A 27217-nucleotide genomic window follows, 5' to 3' on the forward strand; every position below is an offset into this window, starting at 1 on the left:
GTCATGTGTTTATTGTCATGTGCACCATTACAAGGAACAGTACAATGAAAAACGTGAATGCTGTCAAGTCATAGGCACGTGTACAGACTGTACAGCATATAAATTGTACCTTACTATGGTGGGAAACAAAACTGTGCAAAAGCAAGATTATGGAATATTTAAAAAATACCAGGACTCAATGGATTACTTATACTTGAACTAATGCTTAAATTTGTCAGAGGAAGTGGTTCTATAGATAGGCACTTCCATTGGTCTAAAGCAGGTAACCTCAGAAGACCATAAGATATAGAAACATAGGAAACCTACAGCACCATACAGGCCCTTCGGCCCACGAAGTTGTGCCAATCTTGTACTTCCCTTAGAAATTACCTAGGGTTACCAATAGCCCTCTGTTTTTCTAAGCTCCATGTACCTATCCGGGACTCTTTTAAAAGACCCTATCGTATCCGCCTCCACCACTGCCACTGGCAGCCTGTTCCACGCACATACCACTGCATTTTTTTAAAAAACTTAGCTCTGGCATCTCCTCTGTACCTTCTTCCAAGAACGTTAAAACTGTGCTCTCTCGTGCTAGCCATTTCAGCCCTAAGGAACAGAAGTAGGCCATAGTGTCTTTTCCACCATTCAATCATGAGTTGATCCAATTCTTCCAGTCATCCCCACTCCCCTGCTTTCACCCCATACCCTTTGATGCCCTGGATAATCAAGAACCTATCTCTGCCTTAAATACATCCACTGATTTGGCCTCCACAGCCACTCGTGGCAACAAATTCCACAGATTTACCACCCACAAAGTAATTTCTCCGCATCTCAGTTCTAAAAGGACATCCTTCAATCCTGAAGTCGTGCTTTCTTATCCTAGAATCCCCTACCATGGGAAATAACTTTGCCATATCTAATCTGTGTAGGCCTTTTAACATTCTGAATGTTTCTATGAGATTCCCCCCCACCCCCCCCCCATTCTCCTGAACTCCAAGGAATACAGCCCAAGACCTGCCAAATGTTCCTCATACGGTAACCCAATCATTCTTGTGAATCTTTTCTGGACCCTCTCTAATGTCGGTATATCCTTTCTAAAATAAAGAGCCCAAAGCTGCACATGCTGCTCCAAGTGTGGTCTCAAGTGCCTTATAGAACCTCATGGCATAATAACTAAAAATGCCAGAAGCACTTAACAGATCAGGCAACACCTAGCAGATCTGTGAAAAGATAAATTGTTAAGTTTTCATTTACAGGACCCTTCATCTAGGAAAGCAAATAAAACAAGTTTTCAGTATCAAAGAAGGTGAAGGAGGAATTGCGAGAAGAACATGTTATAATAAGGATAGAGCGAGTCCAGCAGGTGAGGTTACAAACACATCATGCTTTTTTTTTGTGTATTATTAACAATGAGGCTATAGGACATGCTCAGAAAAAGCTTTATTCTATATGAATAGAATAAGAAAAACAGCCAATATGATGATGGACAGAAATGACCAATTTTAATACACAAAAAAGTTGTAGAATTCAATATTAAATCATGAAGGTTGAAGTGTGCAGAAATGGAAGGTTAGATGGTGTTCCTAAAGCTAGCACAGGGCCTCATTTTAACAATGCAGGAGTCTAAAGACATAAAGGTCAGAGCTTAAATGGTACAGAGAAGTAAAGTGGCATGCAACTAGAGTTCAGAGTCACTTCTGAGGACTGAATGCTAGAGGGCCGCAAAGTGATCACCCAGTCTAATTTGATTACTCAGCCCTAGGGGAGACCATATTCTGAACACCCTATGGAGTCCACTAGATCAGAAATGGACTGCAAAGTAAACTACGAAAATTGGTTTTCGTAGTTTACGTAGTTTTCGTAGAAAACTGGAAAATGATAGCAATCATGACTGGCAAGGAATACAGCAGGATATAGATCAGTTGCAGATATAGGCAGAGAAATGGCAGATTGAGCTTAACTGAGCCAAATGTTAAGTGATGCACCCTGGTAAATCAAATGTAAAGGGACAGTACATTGTTAAGGACGAGACTCTTGACAAAGTTAGTGAGCAGAAAGATCACGGGGTCCAAGTTCATAACTCCCTGAAAGTGGCTTCGCAGGTTGATAGGATAGTTATGATGGCATTTGGTATGTTTGCCTTTACAAACATCCCACCCTGCAAAAACTCATTTCAGGGAGGTAGCACCCCTGCCCACACAACCCCATATCCCCCCACCCCCCCAGTCGACCTCCAAGGTGTATGTAATACTTTGTTTAGTGATTTTGTCTAATCTAACACAAGTTGGGTATATGCAGAAAATGTGACATTAAAATATGTACTTATATTATCATGGAGTCGTTTTTTTTATTCTATTACAACTTTAAGCAAGTCTACAGGGAGTTTGGCCTCATCACATAGGACATCAATAGAGTAGCTCCTTAGCAGCTAGCCAACTAGTTTAAATAATGTTAGCTATGCTAATGAACATATTGCACCTGTTCAACTCACCTCAACATGTCTTTTCCAGTCATTTAACCCACCATGGGCAATAGAAAAGTCACTGTTGCAAACAGTGCAGCAAACAACACTGTCATTATTTTTGACCCTATAGGCAGGAGTATACTTTAGTGTAGTCTGGGGTGAAGTATGTTTTATATTTTTTTTAACACTATGCCATGGCGCAGCAGGACACTAAACTGAATTTATAGACAATGAAAGAGAGAGGTCGACCATAAAGCCCACCCACAGAGAAAACTGATAGGTCTACTTAGCACGAAGAGAGACCAATCAGGATGCTCCCTCTCGCTCTAGCTCTTCCTCTCAAAAAAATCGATTTCTGGGATATTCTATATAATTTGCAGGTGACAGGGAGCCGCTATCAATATAAAGACTCCTAGAACTTCCGGGAGAGGTGGGATGTCTGCCTCTATTAGTCAAGGAATTCAGTTCAAAAATGATGTTGTAGCTTTATAAACATTAGGCCACATCTGAAGTATTGTATACAGTTCCAGTCACCCCATTATAGGAAAGATGTCGAGGCTTTGAAGAGGATGTAGAAGAAGTTTATCTGGATGTTGCCTAGATTAGAGGGCATGTGGTATAACAAGAGGTTGGACAAACTTAAGTTTGCTTTCTCTGGAGCAGCACAGGCTGAGGGGAGATCTAGTAGATAGTTATAAGATTATCAGAGGAATAGATAGAGTAGTCAAACAGTATCTTTTTCCCTGGGTTGAAATGTCTAATGCTTTGAAGGTGAGAAGGAGTAATTTCAAAGGAGCTATGAGCAATGTTCCCTCCAAATTGGAATGACTAACGTGTGCAAAAATCTTGCACTGTGCAATTTTTTGCCCAGTGACGGCACCATGTGCACACTGAATAATTTCTTCAATAAAAACTGTAGAAATAAGCCAGTTCTAAAATATGCAGACAAATGATTGCAAATTCCACATCGTCAACACTCTGTACCAGAAACCAGAAAAGGAAATGTGACTGTATGATCGTGAAATATACTGAACGTGCTAATGAGGTAGAGGGTGACAACTTTTTGTGCACAGTTTAAATTCCTTTGTGCTCCGGTAGCAAAAGGTGTGTGTGTGTGTGTGTGTGTGTGTATACACCTGAGACAGCTTTGGGTATGAGGAGTAAGTTTTTTGCACAGTGGTAGGTGCCTGGAATGTGCTGCCTCTGGTGTTGGTAGAGGCAAAAACATTGAGGATTTTAAAGAAATGTCCAGATAGGCACACAAATGTGAGGAAAATGGACATTGTGTCGGAACAAGGGATTCATTGTTTTGGCCATTTCATTAGTAATTTATTTGGTTCTGCACAACTTTGTGGGCTGAAGGCTCTGTTCCTGTGTTGTACTGTTCTATATTTGAAGTGCTATGTCACTGGAAGGGCTGCTTGGGTCCCTGGATGGTTGGAAAGTCTTTATTTTAGATTTCCATTATCTACAGTATTTTGGTTTTCATTTTCAGTCAAAATTAATTTTCAGTCCATGCAGGATCAAATAATCCTTGGGCTGGAGAGAAACAGCATACATAGCATCCTTTACATATTTTTCGAGCAATTTTGTTCTGAAGTCTTCTGTCTTGTTCTGCAGTTATCGTACATTGGCCAAAAGGATGCTGGGGAGGGGTGGGGTCGTGGTCTTCACCCCTATGGTTCAGCTGGAACAAGCTGAAGAAGATGGTGGGGAGACAGACAATGTTTAAAAGCATTTGGACAAATTCTTGTATAGGAAAGAAGTAGAGGGATACAAGGCCTGACACGGCCAAGGGGGTCTAATGTAAACAAGCATTAAGGTTGGCATGGGCAAAGTGGGCCGTAAGGGCCTGTTTCTGTTGTTTTTTGGCCATTTCTGTGAACACACCATGCCGTAGGATTTTGCAGTCATTCAACATCAAACTCCCTTTAAAGTAATTGAAGTCCCATCTTCATGTATTATTGGATTTTCAAATTATTGGGTTTGTTGGAAAATTTATACTACAATGTAAATGCTAATTAAAAACCCGAATTTAAAGTGTGTTGGAATACTAATTAAAATAATATGGAAAATCAGCCAGTCCGACATTACCAACATCCTGAGCATGCACATTAAGCCGTAATAAATTCAGCAGTCCCAGTATGCTACTTTTTTCAAAATTAGTCAATCTCTAACCTTCCTTCTTTCAAGTGTTTACCACATCCAATATCTTACATTCTACCCCTACAACTAATGTTCACAATCTACTTAATGAAAAAATTCTCACGGAATTCATTCCACCATGGTCATTATAAGATCTTCAGTGCTACTTCCTAAAAAGACAGTAAACTGGCACCAGGTTGATGTAATAAAAGTCAGACCATCTGGTAGCAAAGGAACACCAATATTCATGCCCATTATACCCAACTTCATGTACAGAAATATACAACAAAACACTGCAAGTACAGGAACCTGAAATAAAATGCAAAACTCAGTAGGTCGGACAGATCAGAGGAAAAAACATTTAGAAGTTTTCAAGAACCCAAGTTCTTCTTTCAATAGAGGCAGCTCACAATTCTAAGTACTTTCAACATTTTCCTTTCATAAATTACATTTGGGATCCCGGGGCTTTACATTCTATACCAGTGGTTTCCAAAGTTAGTGGTATCACTTCCTGAAGGTGGTGGGAGTTTCTAAATCAGCGATAATGATAAGAGGGGGTGAGGTTGGGGACTCTCAGTAGCAAGGTGTGTAGCTAAGGGATTATTGGTTTAAGAAGTGAATTACTTATTATAAGCATTGATCTTCAATGATCAGTAATCACCTCATCTCTTGCTAACCCATTATTCTCTTAGACTTTGCTTAAAGTGCATTATAGTTGTTGAAAAGCAATATGACACTTCTGTAATTGGCATATCATGAAAAATCTGGACTGAAGAAATTGAATTGTTTCTGGGCCCAGCACACTCATTTTTGTAGCCCACTACTGTAGTACAATGTTAGCAATATGATCCCTGTACTCTAATCATGCAGTGGCACAATTTCTGTGAAATAGGGTATGGTGTTTAATGGGGTAAAGTTCACAATCTGCCCTTTTGAATGGCCTTCACAGTATTTCTCTAGCCCACAGCCCAATTGAGATATTGCTGTCCACTTTTATGTAGCTTCAGGCAGAAAGTAAGGTTTTGCCTGAGTGATGATGACATCATAAATAGTCCGACTTGTTGATCGCAGCACTTGAGATTGGACTTTAACAATAGGTGGTTGATTGTGGTCATTAATCCATAACAAAAATTGCAGCAGCAGACCAAATTAAAAAGAAGAGTAGACAGCATCATGTGGAGTACCTGAAATATGGATTTACAGCAACACCAAGCAACCAAAGGCAGCAAATGTATCTGTTGTGTGAAAAAGTGATTTCAAATGAGGCAGTGCAACCATCCATGCTCCACAAACACTTGAAAATAATCCACTCTGATAAAACAAACAAAAACAAAAAGTACTTTGCTGATTGTCAGTCACTGTTTGAAACCTTCCGTAAAACACAAAAGACCTCAAAATATATTTGCCAGCACTTCATGACATAGTGATGCTTTGCATACTTCATACAGCATTTCATTGCTCATATCTGAATCTGGAAAACACCGTACAATTGGAGAATAATTGATTCTGCCAGCAGTAAGGGAGGTTCTGAGTATGGTTTTCCATAGGTCACCAAACCAAATAATTAAAGAGATAGCATAAAATAACAACTCTGTTCAAAGGTGAATAGGTGAAATATCAGAGAATGGGGAAGGCATATTGTGCAACATAATTGGGAATTTACTCTGGAGTTGGAGGAGTCCACTTTGTTTCTTGGTTATGCTTGCTTCATCCCAGACAAAATCTTGTCGCAAAAAATCTAAGTGATCAGCTGCACCAATCATTAAAAACAGGTTTCCCCCGCTATCCGAAAGTAGAGCATTCCTATGAAACCTTTCATAAGCCAAAATGGTGTAAAGCAAAGAAGCAGTTATCATTAATTTATATGGGAGAAATTTTTGAGCGTTCCCTGACCCAAAAAATAACCTACCAAATCAAACCAAATAGCACATAAAACCTAAAATAACACTAACATATAGTAAAAGCAGGAATGATATGATAAATATATAACCTATATAAAGTAGAAATAATCTATGTACAGTGTAGTTTAATTTACCAGAATTGGGAAGATTCGGCCAAAAACCGATTTGTAGAAAAAAAAATCAGCACGTTCATATTCCTGAACACTTGTAATGAGGAATTAGCAGGGAGGATGAAGGAAGAACTGATCTCGCTACAAAATGACTTTGAACTGAAGCTGAGGTTGAAAAACTCCTACCAAGACTTTTGGTTGCAGAAAGAAATGATCTTGCACTGTGGAAGAATATCAAGATGTTCTTTATTGCCTGTCTAACGTGATATTTAGTGGAATATAATTTTAAATTCAGTTGCACAACTCCTTTCAAAGCAATAAAAGAGACTGCAAGTTACAGTACTGGATTTGGGGGATCTAAGGCCAAGCCCATCCTTCTCATTGAAAGGTGAGAAAGCAATGAAGTAGCGAATAGCTAAATTGCTGATGAAAATTGTTTTTACTGTAATTAAATGTTATTTGCAGCTTTAAATAAATGTAAATAATTCTTGTAAGTATTTGTCACCACTTTTGGGTTTGCAGTTCCTAGTTTGTTTCACTGTTAATCAATTCTGCTTAGTTTTTATGTAATGGCCAGATTGCGGGGGGGCGCTGTGTATATGGTCTAGGAGTCAAGAGGGTAACTCAAAAAGGTTTTGGAATCTATACCGATGCTCTTTACCTAGGATGCTGTTAAAAGGAAGTTTTCATTTGCACCAGTGTGTACTGTACACGTACTTACGCATGTGACAATAAATTCGACTTTGTCTTTTTTATTATTTATTTCCAGCATCTTTAGCTCCACTCTCTTAAGATTCTTTTTGCTTATTTATTTATAGAATATTTCTTGGTTTTATATCTTGACTTTACTAACCAATCATTGTTAATAATTTTATCATCCTATTTTTTTTTCTCTTTGCATCTACGTCTCTCATTTTCGTTTTTACTTCCACAAGTAACTTTGGCATCATTGCCGCAGCCCTATTTAACAAAAGCAATATCCTATTCTGAAGACAATGAAGAGATTATTCCTAGTTTTGCTGCCATGTTATAACAGCGAAGGTTTCAGAGTCTGAATAAATGAACCTCGAGGGTTAATTTTCCCGCCAGTCGCGCCGAGGTGAAAGGTAACCGGAAGTGACGTTGTGGGGTAAATAAAAAGCGGGAACAAGAGCCCTTTTTTTCGCTGCCATATTTTAAACTGAAGCGGTTAGAAATCCAGTGAAATATTCGGAGTAGTTTGTTGGCTCGGTACATATTCTTCCTGTTCGGCTCCTGCGAGTCCGTTTTAATTTATAGGCGGCAAGCGAACAGGATCCTGAGGGAGCGTTTGAAATGGCGGATCAGGAACCGAGCGCCTCCACGTCCAGCATCGCAGGCAGTGCCGAGGGGTGAGTGAAGGGGGAGCACCCGCAGCCCTGCCTCGCTTTATCGGTGCCGGCGCCACGGTCACCGTTCGGACAGCAGTCCGCTAAATGCAACGCTTCTGCTGGGCTGCCGCATTGTACAAGTCCCCGTTTATTATCCGTGCCCTCCCACTTTCATTCCGGATGACCGACACTTTCTTCTTTTGCCTGGAAAACGCATCCTGGTTATCGTTTCACTAGCCGCGGTGTAATCTCGTAAACTTAAAAAAAATGGGTTCGCGGAAGTTGGCGTGATACTGTTTCGGGCGACTGGTAACGATTATTCCGAACATTCAAATCGTGAGCAAAGGAATTGTTAGCATTTGCGCTTGAAAGTTTTTTTCCCCTCGTGAAACTGGCAGTTGAATCCGCTCTAAGTTTGATTGGTTGCATCTGTGAGTGATCCAATATGGATATTGTAGTTTCTGACCAAGGCGAAGCAATACCATCGTGCAATTCAGATTAATTTTGAACACTGCCTTCGGTATGCCTCTACAGGTTCTGATATGTGGCTTTGCAGTCTTTAAAAAAAACAGCGAGACTTAAAATTCCAATTCCCCAATATCCTTAATACCGAAGTCTGAATTGGTGACTGGTTCTGATGTAAGGTCTTATCTCAAAGCATCGGTGGTACTTTCCTTCCCACGTCTGTCGAATCATTTTCTCCAGCTGTTTGTTTTGCTGTCGATTCCAACATCTGCATTTTCCAAAGTTACTGTAGCAATATTTAGTGGTTGAGGTTTCACAAAGATAATACATTTTCTTTTACAGTTGCAAGAAAAAGTTTGAACACTTTTGCAACTTCCTGGTTTTCTGCATTAATTGCTCATAAAATGTAGTCTGTTCTTTATCTAAGTCACAATAATACACACAATCTGCCTGCTAATGATATGCAAACATTAGAAATTCAGTACTGTTGCTACCCTGCAAAAATCACATCAAGAGCACAATGAAGGAGTTCAAAACAACCCAAGGGTAACAACAAAAGACCTGCAGAAATCTCTAGAACTTGATAGTCTCTGTTCATGTGTCCACTATAAGAAAAACATTGAACAAGAATGGTGTTCATGGAATGACACCATGGAAAAAACCACTGCCCTCCCTTTTTAAAAAAAACACACACATTGCTGTGCATCTGAAGTTTGCAAAAGACTACCTGGATGTTCCATAATGCTTCTGGAACAATGTTCTCTGGACAGGTGAAGTAAAAGTTGCACTTTTTGGCAGAAATGTACACTGCTATGCTTGGAGGAATAAGGGCGCTGCAGACCAACACCAAAAGCTCATCCCTACTGTGAAGCATAGTGGAAGGAGCATCATGGTTTGGGGCTGCATTGCTGCCTCGGGGCCTGGGCTGCTTGCAGTTGTTGAGGAAACAATGAATTCAATTTTATATCGACAGGAGAGTGTCAGGGTAGTGGTCTGTCGTCTGAAGCTTAATAGAAGTTGAGTGATATAACAAGACAAAGATGCAAAACACACGAGTAAATCAACAACGGAATAATTTTTTTTTAAAATTTGGAATGGTTTGGACCTTAACCCAATTGAGATGCTTTGGCATGGGCTGAAGAGGGCGGTTTATGCAAGGTATCCCAGAAATATTGATGAATTGAAACAGGAGGAATGCAGGAAGAAAATTTCTTCCTTGCCATTGTGAAAGTCTGATCAGCAGCTACACAAAATGTTTGGAGGTTATTGCTGCTAACAAAAGAATCTCAGGGTTGTAGGTTGTATGTGGTGCCATGCATGTATTCCGATAATAAATTTTACTTTAGAGGAGGTTCTGCCAGTTATTAAATACAAGCGTTAATTCTACTTCTAGCCTGGACTGAATGAATAAATATGTTCAATAAAGACGTGAAAAGTACAGTTATTTTTGTGTTTGTTTAGGCAGATTGTGTTTGTCTATTAGTCAGACCACATTTTGAGTAATTAATGCAGAAAACCAGGTAATTGCAAATGGTTCACAAACTTTTTCTTGCAACTATATACAAAATGGTTATTCTTTTTGGGTATTACTTTGCCTTAAGGACTAGATGAATTTTAAAACGGGGTATTCTGATATGATCATTCTGCTCCACCACCAATAAAATTGAATAAATGACTGTGTAATGGGGGCAACCAAATGGGCTTTGTAGAATATAGCTTAGGCATGTCAATGTTCATTTGGTCTAGCCAGACAGTTGTCTGGAGTAGTGTATTTATTGTTCAGATGTTACCTGCATATTTCTATGGTCTGGATAGAATTTCCATGGTTCTAGATGGTCATTAAAAGTTATAGTAGAAGATTATAGCATGAAAAGAAAGTCAAATGCCTCTTAAACCAGTCCAAAAAACAACCTAGCTCATTGTCCTTTGAGGTTTTTTAAGCAGTATTTAGTTTCAGACTTGATGAGCTTGGTCCAAAGATGGACAAAAAAACAAAGTGCAGCCGACACCTTGACAGCAAGGTGACCTGTAATATATAGTAGTAAAGAGGTTTTAGTGAAAATGCAGTCCTGTATATTGCAAAAGATGGTGAAGTTAATTTATTCCTGCAGTCTAGGCTTAACCATTTTGGAACATTATAGCTCAGTGCAGGTCCTTTGGCCCTTGATGTTGTGCTGAACTTTTATACTACTCCAAGATCAATCTCAGTTGGTCCTCATTTTTGCTGTGAATATTGTGGAAACTCTTTGGGATGTCACTAGGTAAGTCTCATCTCGCTCAATGACTGAAATTCTATAATGTCTGAAGTCGTGATAAAGATTCAGTACCTAATTTTTATGTTTTCAGTAACAAGCATTCAGTGTCTCCTTGAAGCAAGACCTTGACATTGATCAACCAAAGTAACTTGGGGAAGTAGAAGCAGTACGGCAGCCTTTATGCCAGCACTCCACTCAAAAAGAAAATGGCTTTTTTTTTGTTTTACTCTAGCAACACTTCACATCAATCTCCAAATCTCTTCAAATTCTTAATATTTAAAGGGAAAAAAATTATCTGCATTGTGTTTTCTTCTAGGGTGGTCTTGGATAGAGCTGCAGTAATTCATTGTCTTGAGATGAAGAACAATCATTAACAACTGAACACCTTGCTTTGAGATTGACCCTGATTGTAGATGCCTCAGCCATGGGAAACACTGTCCCCAAGGAACTGTATTAATTTTGTACTTTCAAAAAAATTGACATTAAATAAGTATCCCATGAACATCACTGACAGTAACTTAACATGGATAACTTGATAGAAAAGCTGCATCTGTAAGGCACAAATTGTATGTAGAACATAGAATGTTACAGCACAGTACAGGTCTTTTGGCCCAAGGTGTAATGCCAACCTTTTAGCTTGCTCTGATATCGATCTAGCCCTTCCCTCCTACATAGATTGCCATTGTTTTAATATTCTGATTGGGTGTTCCATGCACCTGCTACTATGTAAAGTAAAAGAATTTGCCTCTTGACATTCTCTCTTTCCTCTTCTCTCCCCCCCCCCCCCCCGATGTACTTTCCTTTTCCACTCTGGGGAATAAATACTGGCTATCCACTTAAACTATGCCTTGTGTCATCTACACCTCTAAGTCGCCCTTCATCTTCCTTTGTTCCAAAGAAAAAAAACCTAGCTTACTCAACTTGTCTTCATTAGACACGCCCTCTACTCCAGCCAGCACCCTGGTAAATCTCTCTGTGCCCTCTCTAAATTTTCTACATCCTTCCTATGATGAGGCACCAATTCTGAACGTAACAATCTAATTAGAATTTTATAGAGCCATAACATTACTTTGTGACCCTTAATCTCAAAACCGCAAATAAACATGCATGTTGGTACATATGGTAGTATAGTCTCCATCTGTCTAGGTGCATGTAGCTCCATAATACTTAAATATATTTTCATCATAGCCTCTATCCATCTTTATAAAAATTCAGTCTATACCATTGTGCTTTAGCTGCAGTATATACCATGTCAAAGTGCGTTGGTCATTTGCCTTACTGCTACGAAAGCTCTTTGTAACCCAGGAGGACAAGGGCAGCATGAAGTGGGACTGTTCTAGCAGCACAAACTCCTGACTTGAATATGTGTCTTCCTGTTCCTTCGTCACTACTAAGTCTAAATCCTGTAACTTGCCTCAGCATAGTTATTGGAATTGCTTCACTAAAGGTGGTAGTGCACCAGCAGCTTATAAAGCAGGAAGGGCTCACATCCTAATTTTAAAAAATGTTAAATCCATTGTAGGCTTGTTGGTTGCAGGAATTCAACTGCTCATCCAGCTAATTTAAACTGTTTCTTTTTTTGACAGTGTTGTAAATCTCCATGCTTGGAAAATAGATCCTTCTCTGCCCTTGCATTTTTTTGAGATAGAGCATTACTAGTGAAGGCAAGATTGGCCAATGTTAACTGTCTTTGTAAGCCCTTCAACTGCTATCTGAAGACCCTTCCAGGTTTAGCTCTCTACTGTCTTTTATAATATTATAAGCAATTAATCATTTTCTCTGAATTCCTCCTTCCCAAAGGAAAAACCCCAGCCTAGCTAGTACTGTTTCATGACTATACTTTGATCTGTGACATTCTAAACTTTCTTTACATCTTGTTTCTTATTATTCATGTGTGCAGCGTTTGTTGGGGGAAGTGACAGATTCCAAGGAGATAATGGAACGTGTACTGTCAGTCTCTATCATTGCCTGCATCTCAGCGCACTGGTTCATGCGAGTTCCTGGCATAACAGCATGGAGCCTGAGATGTCTGTTTTGAAAACAGATGCTAGGAATCTAGACTAACACACACAATGCTGGAGGAACTTAGCAGGTCAGGCAGCATCAGTGTAAAGGAATAGAGTCGGCATGTCCTGGTGAAGTGTCTCAGCTGACTCCTTTCCATAAATGCTGTCTGACTTACTGAGTTCCTCCAGCATTTTGTGTTACTGAGATGTCTATTAAGACTGATTTGTACTTCTGTGTAGTGGCCTATGCCGTAGCCTTCGTAAGCAGCCTGTGCCGCTGTGAGCATTTATACCTAGTGTGTCTGCGTTGCTCTGCAGTTCACCGCCAAAACGCTAGTTGATGGTGGGGTTTCTATGCCACTGTGTAGAGTTTCTCCGTATACTTCAAACAATGGCGACTGAGCGCATCAAGTTGGAGTTGGAGCTAATAAATGTTGAACAAGGGTTACTTTTATTGAGATTACTGTGAGGCAGAAAAGAGAGAAGACGTCGGAGGAGGTGGTATGTATGACCATTGAACGGATTGAGGCAAAAGGAGAGTGAATTTTCTGTGCTTGTCTGGCCACTGAGACATGGACGAGGAAATGCATTTCAAATATTTTCGGATGTCGGCAGATAGATTTGACGATTTGGTTCACCGTCTGCAACCATTTATTTTGCATCAGTGTACGCACAGTATGCTTATAGACAGGAGGAAATGCAATGCTACCAAATGGACCAATTACAGTTGTGGTCTGCGTTGCTGTGACGCGCAGTTACATTTTTTGGAGAGGTGCGCATCAGGCTATGGCGTAGGGTACAGTGTAGGTTACGCGGCTACGCCGTACCTATGGTGTTCATTTGACGCAGAAGTATAAATCGGCCTTTAAAGTGAGTGTTCGGACAGGAGGAAAAAATGCTATAATGAATCGGTACTCTTCAGTGTAAAACCATGAATCTATTGTCCCTTGCTTTAAACATGCATCAGCTTTTTTCAACACCCATGGGGTATGGAGCCAAACAATCTACATACCTTAATAATCTTGTAAACTTCAATTAGGTCACCTCTTGGCCTTCTCAAAGGAAAGTGAGCCCAGCCTCCAGAAAGTCATCCACAGAACATTCTGGTGAAACTCCTCTACACTACAGTGCCTCATCTTCTTCCAAGAAGTATGGTGTTGAAGTAGATTATTTACGTTCATGTTGTATGGCAGAGCAGGCTCAGCTGGTGCTAATTTAATTCTTTTTGTTATTTGGTCTGAAAGTCAGAATGAGTGGTCTGTTGAAACCGTCAATGCCTTCAAAAGGGTATGTTGCAAAAAGATAAGAGACATGGGTCAGAGGAGTTTGAGGATGTTGTCAAAAGGTGTCTATTTAACGAAGGAAAGACTGGTTTTGCTGTAATTTCCTTGAGTTTGAAGTTGAGTGGGTGATCTAATGGGATTTAAAAGTATACAGTAGCTTTCCCATACTGAGTGACAGTTTACTTCATAGTTTAAGTAATTTGGAGATGGATTAGAGAAGTGTGAAGTTAGCTTTGAGATTCGCTGGATTCTCTGGATCCAGAAATGCTCATTACATTTTAAAATTCCTTATCTTTTGAAAAGCTATTGAAGTTTATTTTTGATGCTGTATCTGTCTATTCAGAATGAGCATGGGTAGGGTCCATAAATGTCCCATTCTGTGAAATTGTCAAACCAGTGCATAAGATGTAATCGCTCTGTTCATCAGGTTGCATTGTGTATGTTGGCATAAAGATACAGCAAGGTTCTGAATTGAAATAGAAAGCCATTAATTCAGAATTGGTTTGTCCCAACATTTTAGCCTCTTCAGAACAAGAAAATACTCGAATCTTGTTGGATCCAAATGCAAATCTATTTTGTTCAGGTGCTTTAAGTTTAAACAGTTACCTCCTTAGCAAGTGTCGCAGTTCTCAAACACTCATGGATTATTGTGCATATTGGGATTTAAATATATGAAAGTTTGTCTAGTTTTTTTTCTCCATCACTGTGGGCTGCCCTAATGCAGGGGTTCCCAATCTGGGGTCTGTGGATCCCTTGGTTAGTAGTAAGGCTCCATGGCATAAGAGTTGGGAACCCCTGTTCTAATGAGTTACTATTCAGGCAGTGATAACCAACAATGGATTGCTCCTGAAAAATTCTATTGAGAACCTTGGGATTTGCGCTTTTTTTTTCGAGGAAAAGGTAATTGTGGTTTCATTTATTTTTAGATTGTGTTTATGGGTTTTTAAAAAGCCAAACTAGATATTTCTCTCAATTTTAAGGTAGATATTCTTGTTCTAAGCATGTGAAAGTGATAAACCCTTGTCAAAAACAGATTTGCTCAGTTAACAACACCTTTTATTTTATAGAACTGATGGTGTGGAAGCTATGAAGTTACTTGGGGCAGGCAAAAGGCACATGGTAATGGAAGACTTTGCAGCAGCTGTCAATGCCTTTCAGGATGCATGCAGGCTGTTGTAAGTATATTGTGCTAGTTCATGGATGTAAATTGGTTTATTATTGCCATGAGTAAGGAGGCAGACTGGAAAAACTAAATGCCAACCATGAAATCAGTTAATTACAACAGTACATTGAGGTTGTCCAAGTTAAAACACTAACAGTGTTGGAATTAGAGTAAGTACAGACATACAATAAGGTGCAAGGCCATAGTGAGATGGACTGGGGTCAAGAGTCCATCTTATCACACTAGGGAATTGTTCAAGAGTCCCTTAGACAGCAGGATAGAAGCTGTCCTTAAGCCTAGTTTTTAAGGGTTTTGTATCTTCTACCTGATGGATTGGGGTATTTGATTGAGGGCTACTTTACTGAATCAGTAGGAGGTATAGACAACCTGTCTGAAACTTGTGACCCTGAATAGAGGAAAACTGCTACTTGTTGGGGACATTTAGGACTTTACTGCCAGACTAGCAGATTTTTTTGAGATTACTGGTATTGAAGTGTTAAGACTGCAACACTTTATTTGCTCCACTTAACCAAAACTTGCTTACCTGGCAAGTTCCAATGGAAAGTGGCATTTCAGTTTTTAGTTTCAAGACAGGTGCCTTAACAGGTCATATGTGCACAAGTTGTCTTTCATGACATCTTATTAATGTGTATTTATTGGGTTTGTTTGCTGTTCTGATTTGTGCATGAAAGTAATCTTTTTTCCCCTTTTAAAACAACTAGGAGTACTGCACATGGAGAAATAGCTGATGAATGTGGAGAAGCCTACTTCTGTTATGGAAAAGCTCTTCTAGAGTTGGCAAGGTTAGTTGACAAATCTGATCACTAAGATTTGGGAAGAAAATGGAACAAATCTCATTACAAAACATGTCGTTAGTTAAAAGCAATCAAAATACAGTCAGTCCTCCTTACCCACGGGGGATTGGTTCCGGGACCCACTCCCGCGGATACCAAAAAATGCGGATGCTCAAGTCCCTTTATTTAACCTATCTCAATGTGGTGTGGATCCAGCGGAACTCTGGACCTTATTTAACCTATATCAGTGCGGTGTACTTTAGGACCTGGTATAGCTCTGAATCCGCAGGGTTTCTGTTCATGAAAGTAATTATGATCATGATTGAAAATAAAGTGGAAGTAATAAAGTGATCAGAAAGAGGTGAAATGCCATTGGTCATTGGAAAAGGGTTAGACTACAGTTGGTCAATGATCAGAACAATTTTAATGGAGCATTTGAAAGGCCCTGCCCCAATGAAAGCTACAATTATTATAGCTAATTGTTGTAACTGAGGCTACATAATACCAGGTGCACCCGATCCGACTTAAAGACTGACTCAGGAACGGAACTTGTTCATAACCTGGGGAATGCCTGTATTTTTAAGTCATTTCTAGATTATTTGTAATACCTAATACAATGTAAATAGTTGTTATACTGTTTTTTAGGGAAAAATGACAAAAATCGCCTGTACATGCTCAAACAATGAGTGCTGGAGAGAGAACTTCCATGTTTTCCTGATCCGTGGTTGGTTGAATCCGCACAAGCAGAACCTGCAGATAAGGAGGGCAGACTGTACATTTTTTTTTTAAACCATGGTGGATTTTTTGCTTAAGGATTTTCACTCATTTCTTCCCCACATCAATTTGTATAACATAGTTCCAACAGTTTTAAACATTAGGTTCATTTTTTAAAAAAAATCAGCCACCAAGTAGATAATAAGCAGAAAGTTTAGAGGCTTGGGTTTCAATCTGGATTAAATTGCTTCTGTTTCCGTTTGGAAAATGGGTCACCTTTGTTTGGGTTCCTCAATCGTAGGTCTGATTGTTACAGTAGCTTTTTTCTTGTATTGTTACAACTTGATGTAGAGAATTTGGGATAAAGGGATTTGAAAGAAAAATCTTACGGAATCTGAGCTACAAAATACAGTTAATCTCTTGCAGAATGGAGAGGGGTGTGCTTGGCAATGCCCTTCAAGGAGTTCCTGATGATGATGATGATGATGAGGAGGATGAAGATGATCAAGAAACAGCAACAGCCGAGGGCCCCAAGATAGAAAATGCAGCAAATGTAGATGGTTGGTACCTAGAATTTTTTTTGAGCGTTTAGAAATTGCTTCAGTTTGATATTTAAGCTGGTTTATGCTACACGTTGTTTCTAGGCCCACATGGAGCACAGTTTGGAGAGGAAGTGTTTGCTTTCCTTTTCTGTGGAATGATTTTTTTAACTGACAGGCACAATTTTATAATTAAATCAACTTTAAATATTGAATGGTTAATGTACATTTTGCTTGCTTGGCCAAAATTTATTTCATGGGGTTGTATTAGTCAATCAAATGTAGGTTGACCTCTGCCTCTCGATTTCTATAAAAACCTGCTGACTAATCTCATATTATTAATCTACCTCATTTGTGGCTCTACAGATGAAAGCTGGGAGCTTAACAAGCAAGAATACACATGTATTGAAAGGTCAGGCACATGGAGGGGGTGGTGTGGCTCTGTCGGTTTAAAAATAAATCAAATCCTTGCAGGTGACGTGCAATTGAAACGTGTAGAATCATTGTGGCTAGAACTAAGGAACTGCAAGGGTTTTAAAACTCCCTAATGGAAGATGTATAAACCTCCAAACAATAGCAAAGATGTGGCTAGAAATTACAAAGGGAGATAGAAAATGCATGTCAAAAGAGCAATGTTACAATAGTCATGGGGGGATGTTTCCAATATGCAGGTAGTTTGGCAAAATCAGGTTGGTGCTAAATCGCAAGAGCAGCAATTTCTAGAATACCTACGAGGTGACTTTTTAGTGCTCATTGTTAAGTCCATTATGGAATCAGCTATTCTGGTTTGGGTGTGTTGCAGTGAACTGGAATTGATATAGAGTTGACAGGTAAAGGAACCCTTAAAGAACAGTGATCATAATATGATAGAATTCGCCCTGCAGTTTGAGAGACAGAAACCAAAGTCAGATGTATCACTATTACAGTGGACCAAAGGGAATTGCAGAGGCATGAAAGTTGATCAGAAGGGATTGCTGTCAGGGATGTAATGGTTGGAATTTCTGGGAGCAATTTGGAAGGCACAGGAGTATCCCAAGGAGTATTCTAAAAATAGGACTATGCAACTGGCTGATGAGCGAAATCAAAGCCAACATAAAAGCCAAAAGGCATATAATAGAGCAAAAATTAGCAGAAAGTTAGAGGATTGGGAAGCTTTTAAAAAGGAACAGAATGAAATTTTTACGTGGGGGGGTGAGTCGGGGGGTAAAAGATGGAATACAAAGGTAAGCTGGCCAATAATATTAGAGGATACCAAAAGCTTCCTCAGATATAAAGAGTAAGAGGCAACAAATAGATACAAGACCAATGGAAAATTGTGCTTGGGGGAAAAAAAGTAATCGGGTGGAGGGGGGCACAGAGAAATGTAAAATACTGATTCGGTTTGTCATCAGTTTGCACTGTGGAAGACGAGCAGAGATTAAAGAGATTATGAAGGCATTAGTAATGATCTTTCAGAAATCACTAGATTCTAGATGGTTCTGGAGGACTGGAAAATTGCAATTGTCACTTCTCCCTTCAGGAAGAGAGAGAGGCAGAAGGCAAATGATAGGCCAGTTAGACTGACCTCAGTGGTTAGAAGATGTTGGAGATGATAGTTGAGAATGTTGTTTAGGGCTACTTGGAAGCACATGATAAAGTAGGTTGTAGTCATCATTGTTTCCTGAAGGGAAAATCTTGCTGACAAAAATGAAAGAATTCTTTTGAAGAAATAACAAACTAGATAGACAAAGGAGAATTAGTAGTGGTTTTTTGTGTACTTGGATATTCAGAAGACCTTTGACAAGATGCCACACATGAGGCTGGTGCACAAGTTAAGAGCCCATGGGATTGCAAGAAAGCTTTTAGCGTGGATAGAGCACTGGCTGATTTGTGGGAGGCAACGAGTGGGAATAAAAGTAGCCTTTTCTGGTTGGCTGCCGGTGACTAGTAGTGTTTCAGTGCATGCATTTTGGTAGAATAAATATGTATAGACTATTTTATAAATATAGAGATAATTCAAAATTCTGAGGTGCAAAGGGACTTGAGCTTCCTCATGCAGGATTCCCTAAAGGTTAATTTGAAGGCTCGGTCGCTGGTGAGAAAGGCAAATGCAATGTTAGCATTCATTTTGCGAGGACTGGAGCATACAGTTTGTGAACCCTTAACCTGTTTGTTTTTTCCATTAATTACTCAAAGCTGTGATCTGATCGTCATTTAAGCCACAATAATAGACTAACCATCTGCCTAAACTGATAACACACAATCAAAAGAAAATCAGTCAATCCTGGAAATCCAAGCAATGCATATGGAAAAGAGTATAGTCAATGTTTCGGGCTGAGACCTACAAAGCTATTTGGAGTCTGATGTTCCAATCACGAGATTGATATGAGAGTTGTGAGTTGTAGAGGTAGCCTGCCCTATAGAAAAGACAAAGTTGGGTCACTGACAGGGCCTGCTGTTCTCAAGAAAGATCTGTTTATGTGTACTATGCCTCGATCAAACTTTCAGAGGACCTTAGAAGAAGAATTGTAGTGTTAAGTGGTTGGAAAAGACTACAAAAGCATTTCTAAAGACGTGAGTGTTCATCAGTCCATAGTAAAAGAAATTGCCTACAAATGAAGGAAATTCAGTGCTGTTGCTACTCTCCCTAGGAATGAGCATCCTGCAAAGATCACACCAAGAGCACAATGAACAATGCTGAAGGAGTTAAAAAAAAACTCAAAGGTAACAGCAAAAGACTGACAGAAATCTCTAGAACTTGCTAAAGTCTCTGTGTCCACTTGTAAGGAAAAACACTGAACAAGAATGGTGCTCATGGAAGGACACCACAGAGGAAGCCACTGCTCTCCAAAGAAAACACTGCTGCACAAATTTTCAAAAGACCACCTGGATGTTCTACAATGCTTCTGGAACAATGTTCTGTGGACAGATGAGACAGATGTTGACCTTGGCAGAAATGTGTACTGTTTGGAGGAAAAGGGCACTGCACACCAACACCAAAATCTCATTCTAACTGAAACATGGTGAAAGGAGCATCATGTTTTGGGGCGGCATTGCTGCCTTGGGGCCTGGACAGCTTCCAATTGTTGAGGGAACAATGAATTCAAAATTGTATCAGACATTTTACTGGAGAATATCAAGGTAGCATTCTGTCACCTGAAGTTTAATGGAAGTTGGATGATCCAACAAGATGATGATCAGAGAGCACGAGTAAATAAACAACAAAATGTTTCAAAAAAGATAATTTGTGTCAGAATTCAGACCTTAACCCAATTGAAATACTGTGGCATGACCTGAAGAGAGCTGTTCATGCAAGGTATAATATCCCAGAAATATTAATGAACTGAAATAGTCTTTTTATGGAGGAATGGTCTAAAATTTCACCTCACTATTTAAGTCTAATCAGCAGCTACAGGAAACATTTGGAGGTTATTACTGCTAAAGGAGGTTCTACCACTTATTAAATACAGGAGTTCACTCACTTTTTTCAGCCTGGACTGAATGATTAAACTGTTCAATAAAGACATGAAAAGTACAATTGGTTGTGTTATTAGTTTAGGCAAATTGTATTTGTTGTGACTTGGATGAAGATCAGATTACAGTGAATAATTAATGCAGAAAACCAGATAATTGCAAAGGGTTCCCAAACTTTCTCTTGAACTATAAAATAAAGGACATAATGTTAAAGGCTTTAGAAGGCGCTGGTGAATTTGGAGTATTGTGAGTGGTTTTGGGTGCTCGCCATACTCCAAATGTTCTGATGATGGAGAGGGTTCAAAAGTTGGTCATAGGCTTGTCATATGAGGACCGTTTGGCTCTGGGCCTGTACTTGCTGGAATTTAGAAAAATGGGGGGGGGGGGGGGGGGGAGGGAACCTCATTGAAACATTGAAAGGCCTCACTAGAGTGGATGTGTAGAGGATATTTCCTCAGTGCGGGAGTCTCCGAGCAGAGGGCACAGCCACAGAATAGAGGGGTGTCCATTTGAATGGCGATGATAATTTCTTCAGCCAGTAGTGGTGAATTTGTTGCCGCAGGTGGCTGTGGAGGCCAAATTATATCTTTATATACAAGGCAGAAGTTGAGAGACTCTTGATTTATCAGGGCATGAATGGTTATTGGGAGAGGGCTGAGGGGAAAATGATCAGCCACAATGAAATTGCAGAGCAGACTTCATTGGCCAAATGGTGTAATTCTGCTCCTATATCTTAATGGTCTCATCCTGTTTTTTCCACTTTGATCACCTTTTCAATTGTGACTTTTTTAATTTGCTCATACCAGTCTTGGGAGTTCCAATTTTGTGCATTTTTCCCTTAATGCATGTAGAAAAAGAGAGGGAAGAATTGAGGGAACAGGTCTATGCAGCACTAGCTGAAGAACAGATTAATAAGCCAGCAGAAACCAATGTACAAGTTGAAAACATTTCTAGTGATGAGGATGTAGACCATGAAGAAAAAACAGATCCTCCAGAGAAAGCTGATAAAGTGAACACTCTTGCAAAGGAGCTTCACACAACTCAAAGTGAAATAAGGATGGAAACTGGATCTTTGGATGACCTTGATAAGGATGGTAAAAGTGAACCAATGGATGAAGTGGGTTCTCATCAGGAAAGTGGTGATGGTGTTAAAGAGGAAGATGTGGAGCAATGTCTGGAGGACAAAAACATTTCGGCTAAAGAGATTATTGCGCCAGAAGATGGGGATGAGAAGGCAATTACTGATGCATCAGTGGAAAGTGGTAAAATTGACCTGGAAAGAAAAATCTGCCTTCCCTTAGAAAAAGACACCCAAAAAGTTCAAGACAAATTGAATGAGAAGCCATCACAAGAGAACATCAAAGGTGCTGACAGTGAAGGAAACAAAGTCACGGAGAAGTCTGATAGCAAGCAAGAGGATGGAACTACAGGATGTGAGGAACCAATGGATGAGGGTGAAGGTATAAATTAAAGGACAAGTGTTCTGACTAACAAGTTGGGGTAAAATGGCACAAATCTCTTTTCATTCTTTTGTAAAATTTCCTACTTGATGCTAACTATGAAGACTATGGAGGAAAGTGGTATTTTTTAAATGCTTACTCCTCACTGGGATAAAACTGACATCACGGGAGTTGCAAACTTTGTCACAAATCACTGGTGTATTGGTTCTTTTTAATTTAAACAGTCGTGTGGTATATTGTGTCTTTAGTGGAACAGTCTAATAATTCCAAGCAGCTTTAACTTTGCATTAACTTGTGATTCAAATGGATTAAAGGCCAAAGACTAACACTTATGTCTTAAGATTGTAATTTCCAGGGACATGTAAAGTGGGTTACATAGTTAAATATTGTTTTGTTCTGCAGCATTGGGAGCTTTTGTAAAATGGGATTAAGAATTGGTCAAAACATTTCCAGAGACTGGCTGTGGTGCTTGTTCAGTATTCTGGCACTTCATCCTTTGGAGAAAGTTCTTGGGTAGAAAAGTTTAGGTGTTAAATTTAATTGAAGAACTTCTCTAAATTAAGTGACCAACCAATAATACAGCCAACTTCTATTATCACAAATTTTAAGCTCTACTTCCTAATTTACAAAATTTCCAGGTGCTCATGCAGCAGATGCTAGTGAAGGTGATGATGAGAATGAAGATACTACAGAAAAGGTGAGTGTGCTGCTTTATCTACAAAATCTATCTGAGATTTTAATCTTGAATTTAAAAAATCAACTATTTATTACAGGATGGTGAAAGTGAAGAGGTGGACAATTTGCAGTTAGCTTGGGAAATGCTTGAACTGGCAAAAATCATCTTCAAAAGGTAAATTTTCAGTATTTGGAGTTTAAAATTTTAGTTTTGATTAAGAATTGAGTACTTGTTGCACAAATCAATTTACTTGTAATCTACATCACTCAATTTTGGTCAAATTTTCAGACAGGAAACCAAAGAAATACAGCTCTGTGCGGCACAGGCTTACCTGAAGTTGGGTGAAGTGGGAATAGAGTCTGGTAGGTTGAAAAATCTGTGGTCTTTGTTGGAAAAATGTTGACATTGAGCAAGCTGAACATGAGGTTTATCATGTATTGCATTGGGTAGAATAATAACTGCTGATTGATGCAATTTTTCTCTGTTCCAGAGAACTATGTACAAGCCATTGAGGATTTTAATGAATGCCTGACCATTCAGGAAAAACACCTTGATCCACACAACCGGCTGCTGGCAGAGACCCACTATCAACTGGGGCTAGCATACAGTTTTAATAATCAACATGATTTCTCTCTAAAGCACTTCAAAGACTCTTTCAGTGTTATAGAGAAAAGGTTAGGTAAGGAAAATAAACTTTCATTCAAACTTAAATTTTATGACCTGTTGTCAAAAGAAGCTGGTTTTCATGGTTCCAGTAGGGATTATGGTACTAGCCTAATGAGGTGTCTAGTTTGCCAAATAGATTCTAAATGCAAAGTTCGTTAATCTGTTTCTAGGGTTGGAATGATGGCATTGTTCTGTTGGGAGATTAATCAGCAAGGTTAACTTAAAAAGTGAAATTGGGAGGTTGTAAACGAGTTTATGTAGATATTGAAAATTCACAAAATGCTGGAGCAACTCACAGGAGAAGAATCTGCTGTTAATGTCATGGGTCAATACTCATCAGGAAATGAGGTGATTTAAACAGAAAATAGAGCAGTTCACACTAGCTAACATCTGGAAAAGGGTCCTATTCTCAGGATACAGGGTGTGCAATCTAAGCTTGACATTTCTGGTTGCATCAAGAAATCTTTGACACTTCTCCTAAAAGGTTGAATGCCCACTTGAAGCCAGAGATTTTTAGTAGGGAAAATGTGCCAAAGGGATAGTAGTAGGCAAGAAAATTCTGTTCATGTCATTTTGCCCTTGGTTGGAGAACTTGTGTTTTGAGTGAGTAACATGTGGCTACCAACCACTTGATTTTGTTCCGGGTGATGTGGGGGAAGAACTGTTTTGGCTTTTAAGCTTTGTGCTTTATTTACAGCTATGTTAACAGAAAGAATTGAAAAAGCAGAGGAGAAAGGCAAATTGCCAGCAAAAGATAATGAGACGGTTTCTGAAGATAAGCAGGAAGTTGAAGAACTTAAAGAGCTGTTACCAGAAATAAAGGCAAAAATTGAGGATGCAGAAGAATCCAAAGATGGGAAAGCAACCAAGGCACTTCAGGAAACCTTGGTCAGTGTATGTGTATGCAGTTCATTAACTGTAAGGCTTGACATGACTATAGTCTGAATAGAGTGATGTGAAGCTCTTCAGTGGCTTATCATTCAGTTATAGTGGGAATGAGCTGGAGAGGTGCAAGGATCTCATTGAAGTTCATCTTAAATTTAAAGATGGGCATGTTTGGTGACAAGATTATCCAGGGAAGAGGCCAGTCATTATTCCAATTGACCTGATCCTTGTGCATCAACCTCTTCCTATTTATGTTTGCCTCTTAATCAGCAAATATGCTTTTTGTGTGTGTATATATATTAAAAAAAATCCAATTGTCCATGTCTGCATTTGATTTGCCTCACTTATGTCTTGTGTTCCCAGTTTATTATTGGATTTAACTGGTTCTGTTTATATTAGTGACTTGGCTTTGGATTCTCTTCAGTTGAGAACATGTTCATTTCTTAACCCTGTTGTCTTAAGGTTGAATAATTCAAAGGTTGCAACATTAAGCAAATTTTCTTTGCAGACATTTCTGTTCTTAGTACAGACCAAAACTTTACATGGTTCTTGTGTTCTGTAAGAGAATCCATTACAAATGCCATGACTTCTGTTTGCCTAATTATCCTGTTTAGAGTTGTAATTAAATTGCAATACCATTTGCAGTTTGTTCACCTTTTTGCCTAATAATCCTACTGTTCTTTATTTCCTAAAGTGCAATTTTTTTGTCACTTAATTTCACAAAGTTTATTTTCTGTATTGCCTTTACCCGTTTATACTATGAATTTCTTTTGTTAGTCAAGAACACCTGCATTTCCGGTGACAGAAACCATTGCAAACAGTGCTCCAACGTCAGCTGTGAGTACTTGTACTATATCTCCACTACAAATGTTCTGTAATTCTTTGGGTAGATTGTTAATATTACTTGTCTGAATTTTGTAGATTCAGTCTGGAAAAATGGGTGAAGCACCTACATCAAGCTCAAATTCTGTATCCAACATCTCTCACCTAGTAAGGAAGAAGGTGCGTCTATTATTTGAACTGGTCTTTTTGGAATTATTGTAACTTTTCGGTGCCATGGTTGTATATTTTAGACAAGTTTGTTATACAAGAATTGGATTGTTCAGCCAGTTTGCCACCAATGCTTAAATATACATTAGTTTTAGAAAAGGGGGTTTTAGCTTGCCAGTGGATGTGGAGAGACTAGAGGATGGATGTAGTAAATTTCATTTTTTAACTATGCCATTTTTAGGCACTTGAAAACACTCATCTGTACTTAAGGTTGGCTGTGAAGATTCATTACTCCTGCCCAGCCCCCTATTTTCTCAGTTCAGTTAAGGGAGGTACTTTAATTTCTCCACATCTAGTCTCGTGGAAATCTGGTTAATAAAGTAAAATTGAGTTATTGCTCACACCTAAGTAATTGAATAGTTGTGATAACTTGCCTTTGTAAGTAAATCCCTGAATTTGACATTTTCCTTCTTATCAAATATACAGAAAACCAAATTGCCTGAATAAATAATTTGTTAAAAAGCTAACTGAAGGACTGTGTGGCTAACTTGTGAAATTGTAGAATAAAATTTTCTTGTTTTTTTTTCATGGCATCTATAAAGTTCCTGTATTGAAAATACAAGGGAAAAAAAATGGCAGTTTGTAATCACGTGGCAATATTAATGTGTATCGAATGTTTAAGTAAAAATATTTACAATTCTCAAGTCCTCATTACAGAGGAAGCCAGAAGACTCTGAGAGGGACACTAAGGATCCTAAAAAAGCGAAGCAGGAGGAGTCTTCAGTGAATGGTGGATGTGGTGATGCCCATGACAAGAATGGAGTTCCTGCGAAAATGGAAGTGAGTTTTTGTATCATTGGATTTTCATACCTGTCTTCTCTTGCTCTTGTATTCTATTACTTTAGTTTGATTTTTTATATTCACCCATAAATTGTTGCAATATTGAAAGCTGTCTGTCTACATCGTGATAATGATCAATTATCTGAAAATCAAAACTGTTTTGAAACAAGTATATGCCAAAACAATAATACTTAAAATCAAAATGTCATAGTTGGCTGGAGCTTTAATCTCATCTTTATCTCAAAGATGACACGTGACTTTATAGTATTACTGTGGTGTCGTTTGTATTTGGGGTATTCTGACTCAACGTTAACTTTTTCTTAAGCTTCTGCTATTGGGTACAACATACTGTATGTACAATGTAGTCTACATTTTACCAAGAAGGATGGGCTTATTAAATTATAACATGTCAATGTGGAGGGAATTGACTTAGTAACATGCTACCCATGCATTTTGGTAAACAAATCTTATGTGCATATCTAATAATGAGAAGATCTTTCCCACTATATGGTGTGTATTTTGAGTTTTTTCCCCCTCTGGAGTCACTTCTATACATTAATGAGCATCAAGATTTTCCATTTCTTCAATCAAGTGTCAAAAGCATGGTGTGTGTGTATATATGTACTTACACACACATATACATACATACAAAGTATGTTTGAAATTTTAGGTGGAAAACTGAATTCGCAACTGGCAATGACTTGTATTTGCAATAACCTGTGAACTGGTATGACTGACTGTAAAAGCTTGTGGTCTGTTATGTGCAAAATAGTTAATTACTTTTTCTTCTTTTCAGTCAGAAGAAATTGCTTCAAAGAAATCTGACCCAGAAGCTCAAAGTACAAGTTAATATTTAGATAGTTGGCATACTCCACCACATACAGGACTGTTTTTGTATATAATGTATTTTTGATTGGCTTTTTGAACTTTTTGTAACATTGTGGAAATCTTCAATAAAGATGTCATTTGCAAATTTGGGTCTCAGTTAACCGCTTTGGGTACCTAAACTTTGAGCTTTAAGTGTTTTTGGCCCTGGCCTCCAACACTTTGTAATAACTTGAATACAAAATATCATTTAGCT

General features: G+C 38.8%; 1 protein-coding gene across 4 annotated transcripts; it reads left to right on the top strand.

The window, feature by feature from the left end:
• Window positions 1–7688: 7688 nt before the first annotated feature.
• On the top strand, window positions 7689–27126 carry nasp (nuclear autoantigenic sperm protein (histone-binding)). Of its 4 annotated transcripts, XM_059984193.1 has the most exons (14): window positions 7689–7969; window positions 15025–15132; window positions 15842–15922; window positions 17054–17187; window positions 21471–22079; window positions 22718–22776; window positions 22853–22929; window positions 23044–23117; window positions 23246–23434; window positions 24119–24315; window positions 25084–25143; window positions 25228–25308; window positions 26002–26136; window positions 26933–27126. In XM_059984193.1, the coding sequence occupies exons 1-14, from the start codon at window positions 7914–7916 to the stop codon at window positions 26984–26986; spliced, it is 1914 nt and encodes a 637-aa protein (XP_059840176.1). In that variant the 5' UTR covers window positions 7689–7913; the 3' UTR covers window positions 26987–27126. The 4 variants fall into 4 exon arrangements, with proteins under 4 accessions (XP_059840176.1, XP_059840173.1, XP_059840175.1 ...); XM_059984190.1 differs by lacking the exon at window positions 21471–22079 and having other exon boundaries at window positions 7697–7969; XM_059984192.1 differs by lacking the exon at window positions 21471–22079 and having other exon boundaries at window positions 7697–7969; window positions 26014–26136.
• The last annotated feature ends 91 nt before the right edge of the window (window positions 27127–27217 follow it).

Source organism: Hypanus sabinus, chromosome 11 (genome assembly GCF_030144855.1).
Source record: "Hypanus sabinus isolate sHypSab1 chromosome 11, sHypSab1.hap1, whole genome shotgun sequence".
Lineage (NCBI taxonomy): Eukaryota > Metazoa > Chordata > Chondrichthyes > Myliobatiformes > Dasyatidae > Hypanus > Hypanus sabinus.

What these genes read in the sequence shown, in the direction of transcription:
- nasp (XM_059984193.1), top strand. Translation starts at nt 7,914, where the DNA reads ATGGCGGATCAGGAACCGAGCGCCTCCACGTCCAGCATCGCAGGCAGT. An exon ending in CAGGATGCATGCAGGCTGTT is followed by an intron (nt 15,133 to 15,841) that starts GTAAGTATATTG and finishes TAAAACAACTAG; the next exon opens with GAGTACTGCACATGGAGAAA. An exon ending in ACAGTGCTCCAACGTCAGCT is followed by an intron (nt 25,144 to 25,227) that starts GTGAGTACTTGT and finishes TGAATTTTGTAG; the next exon opens with ATTCAGTCTGGAAAAATGGG.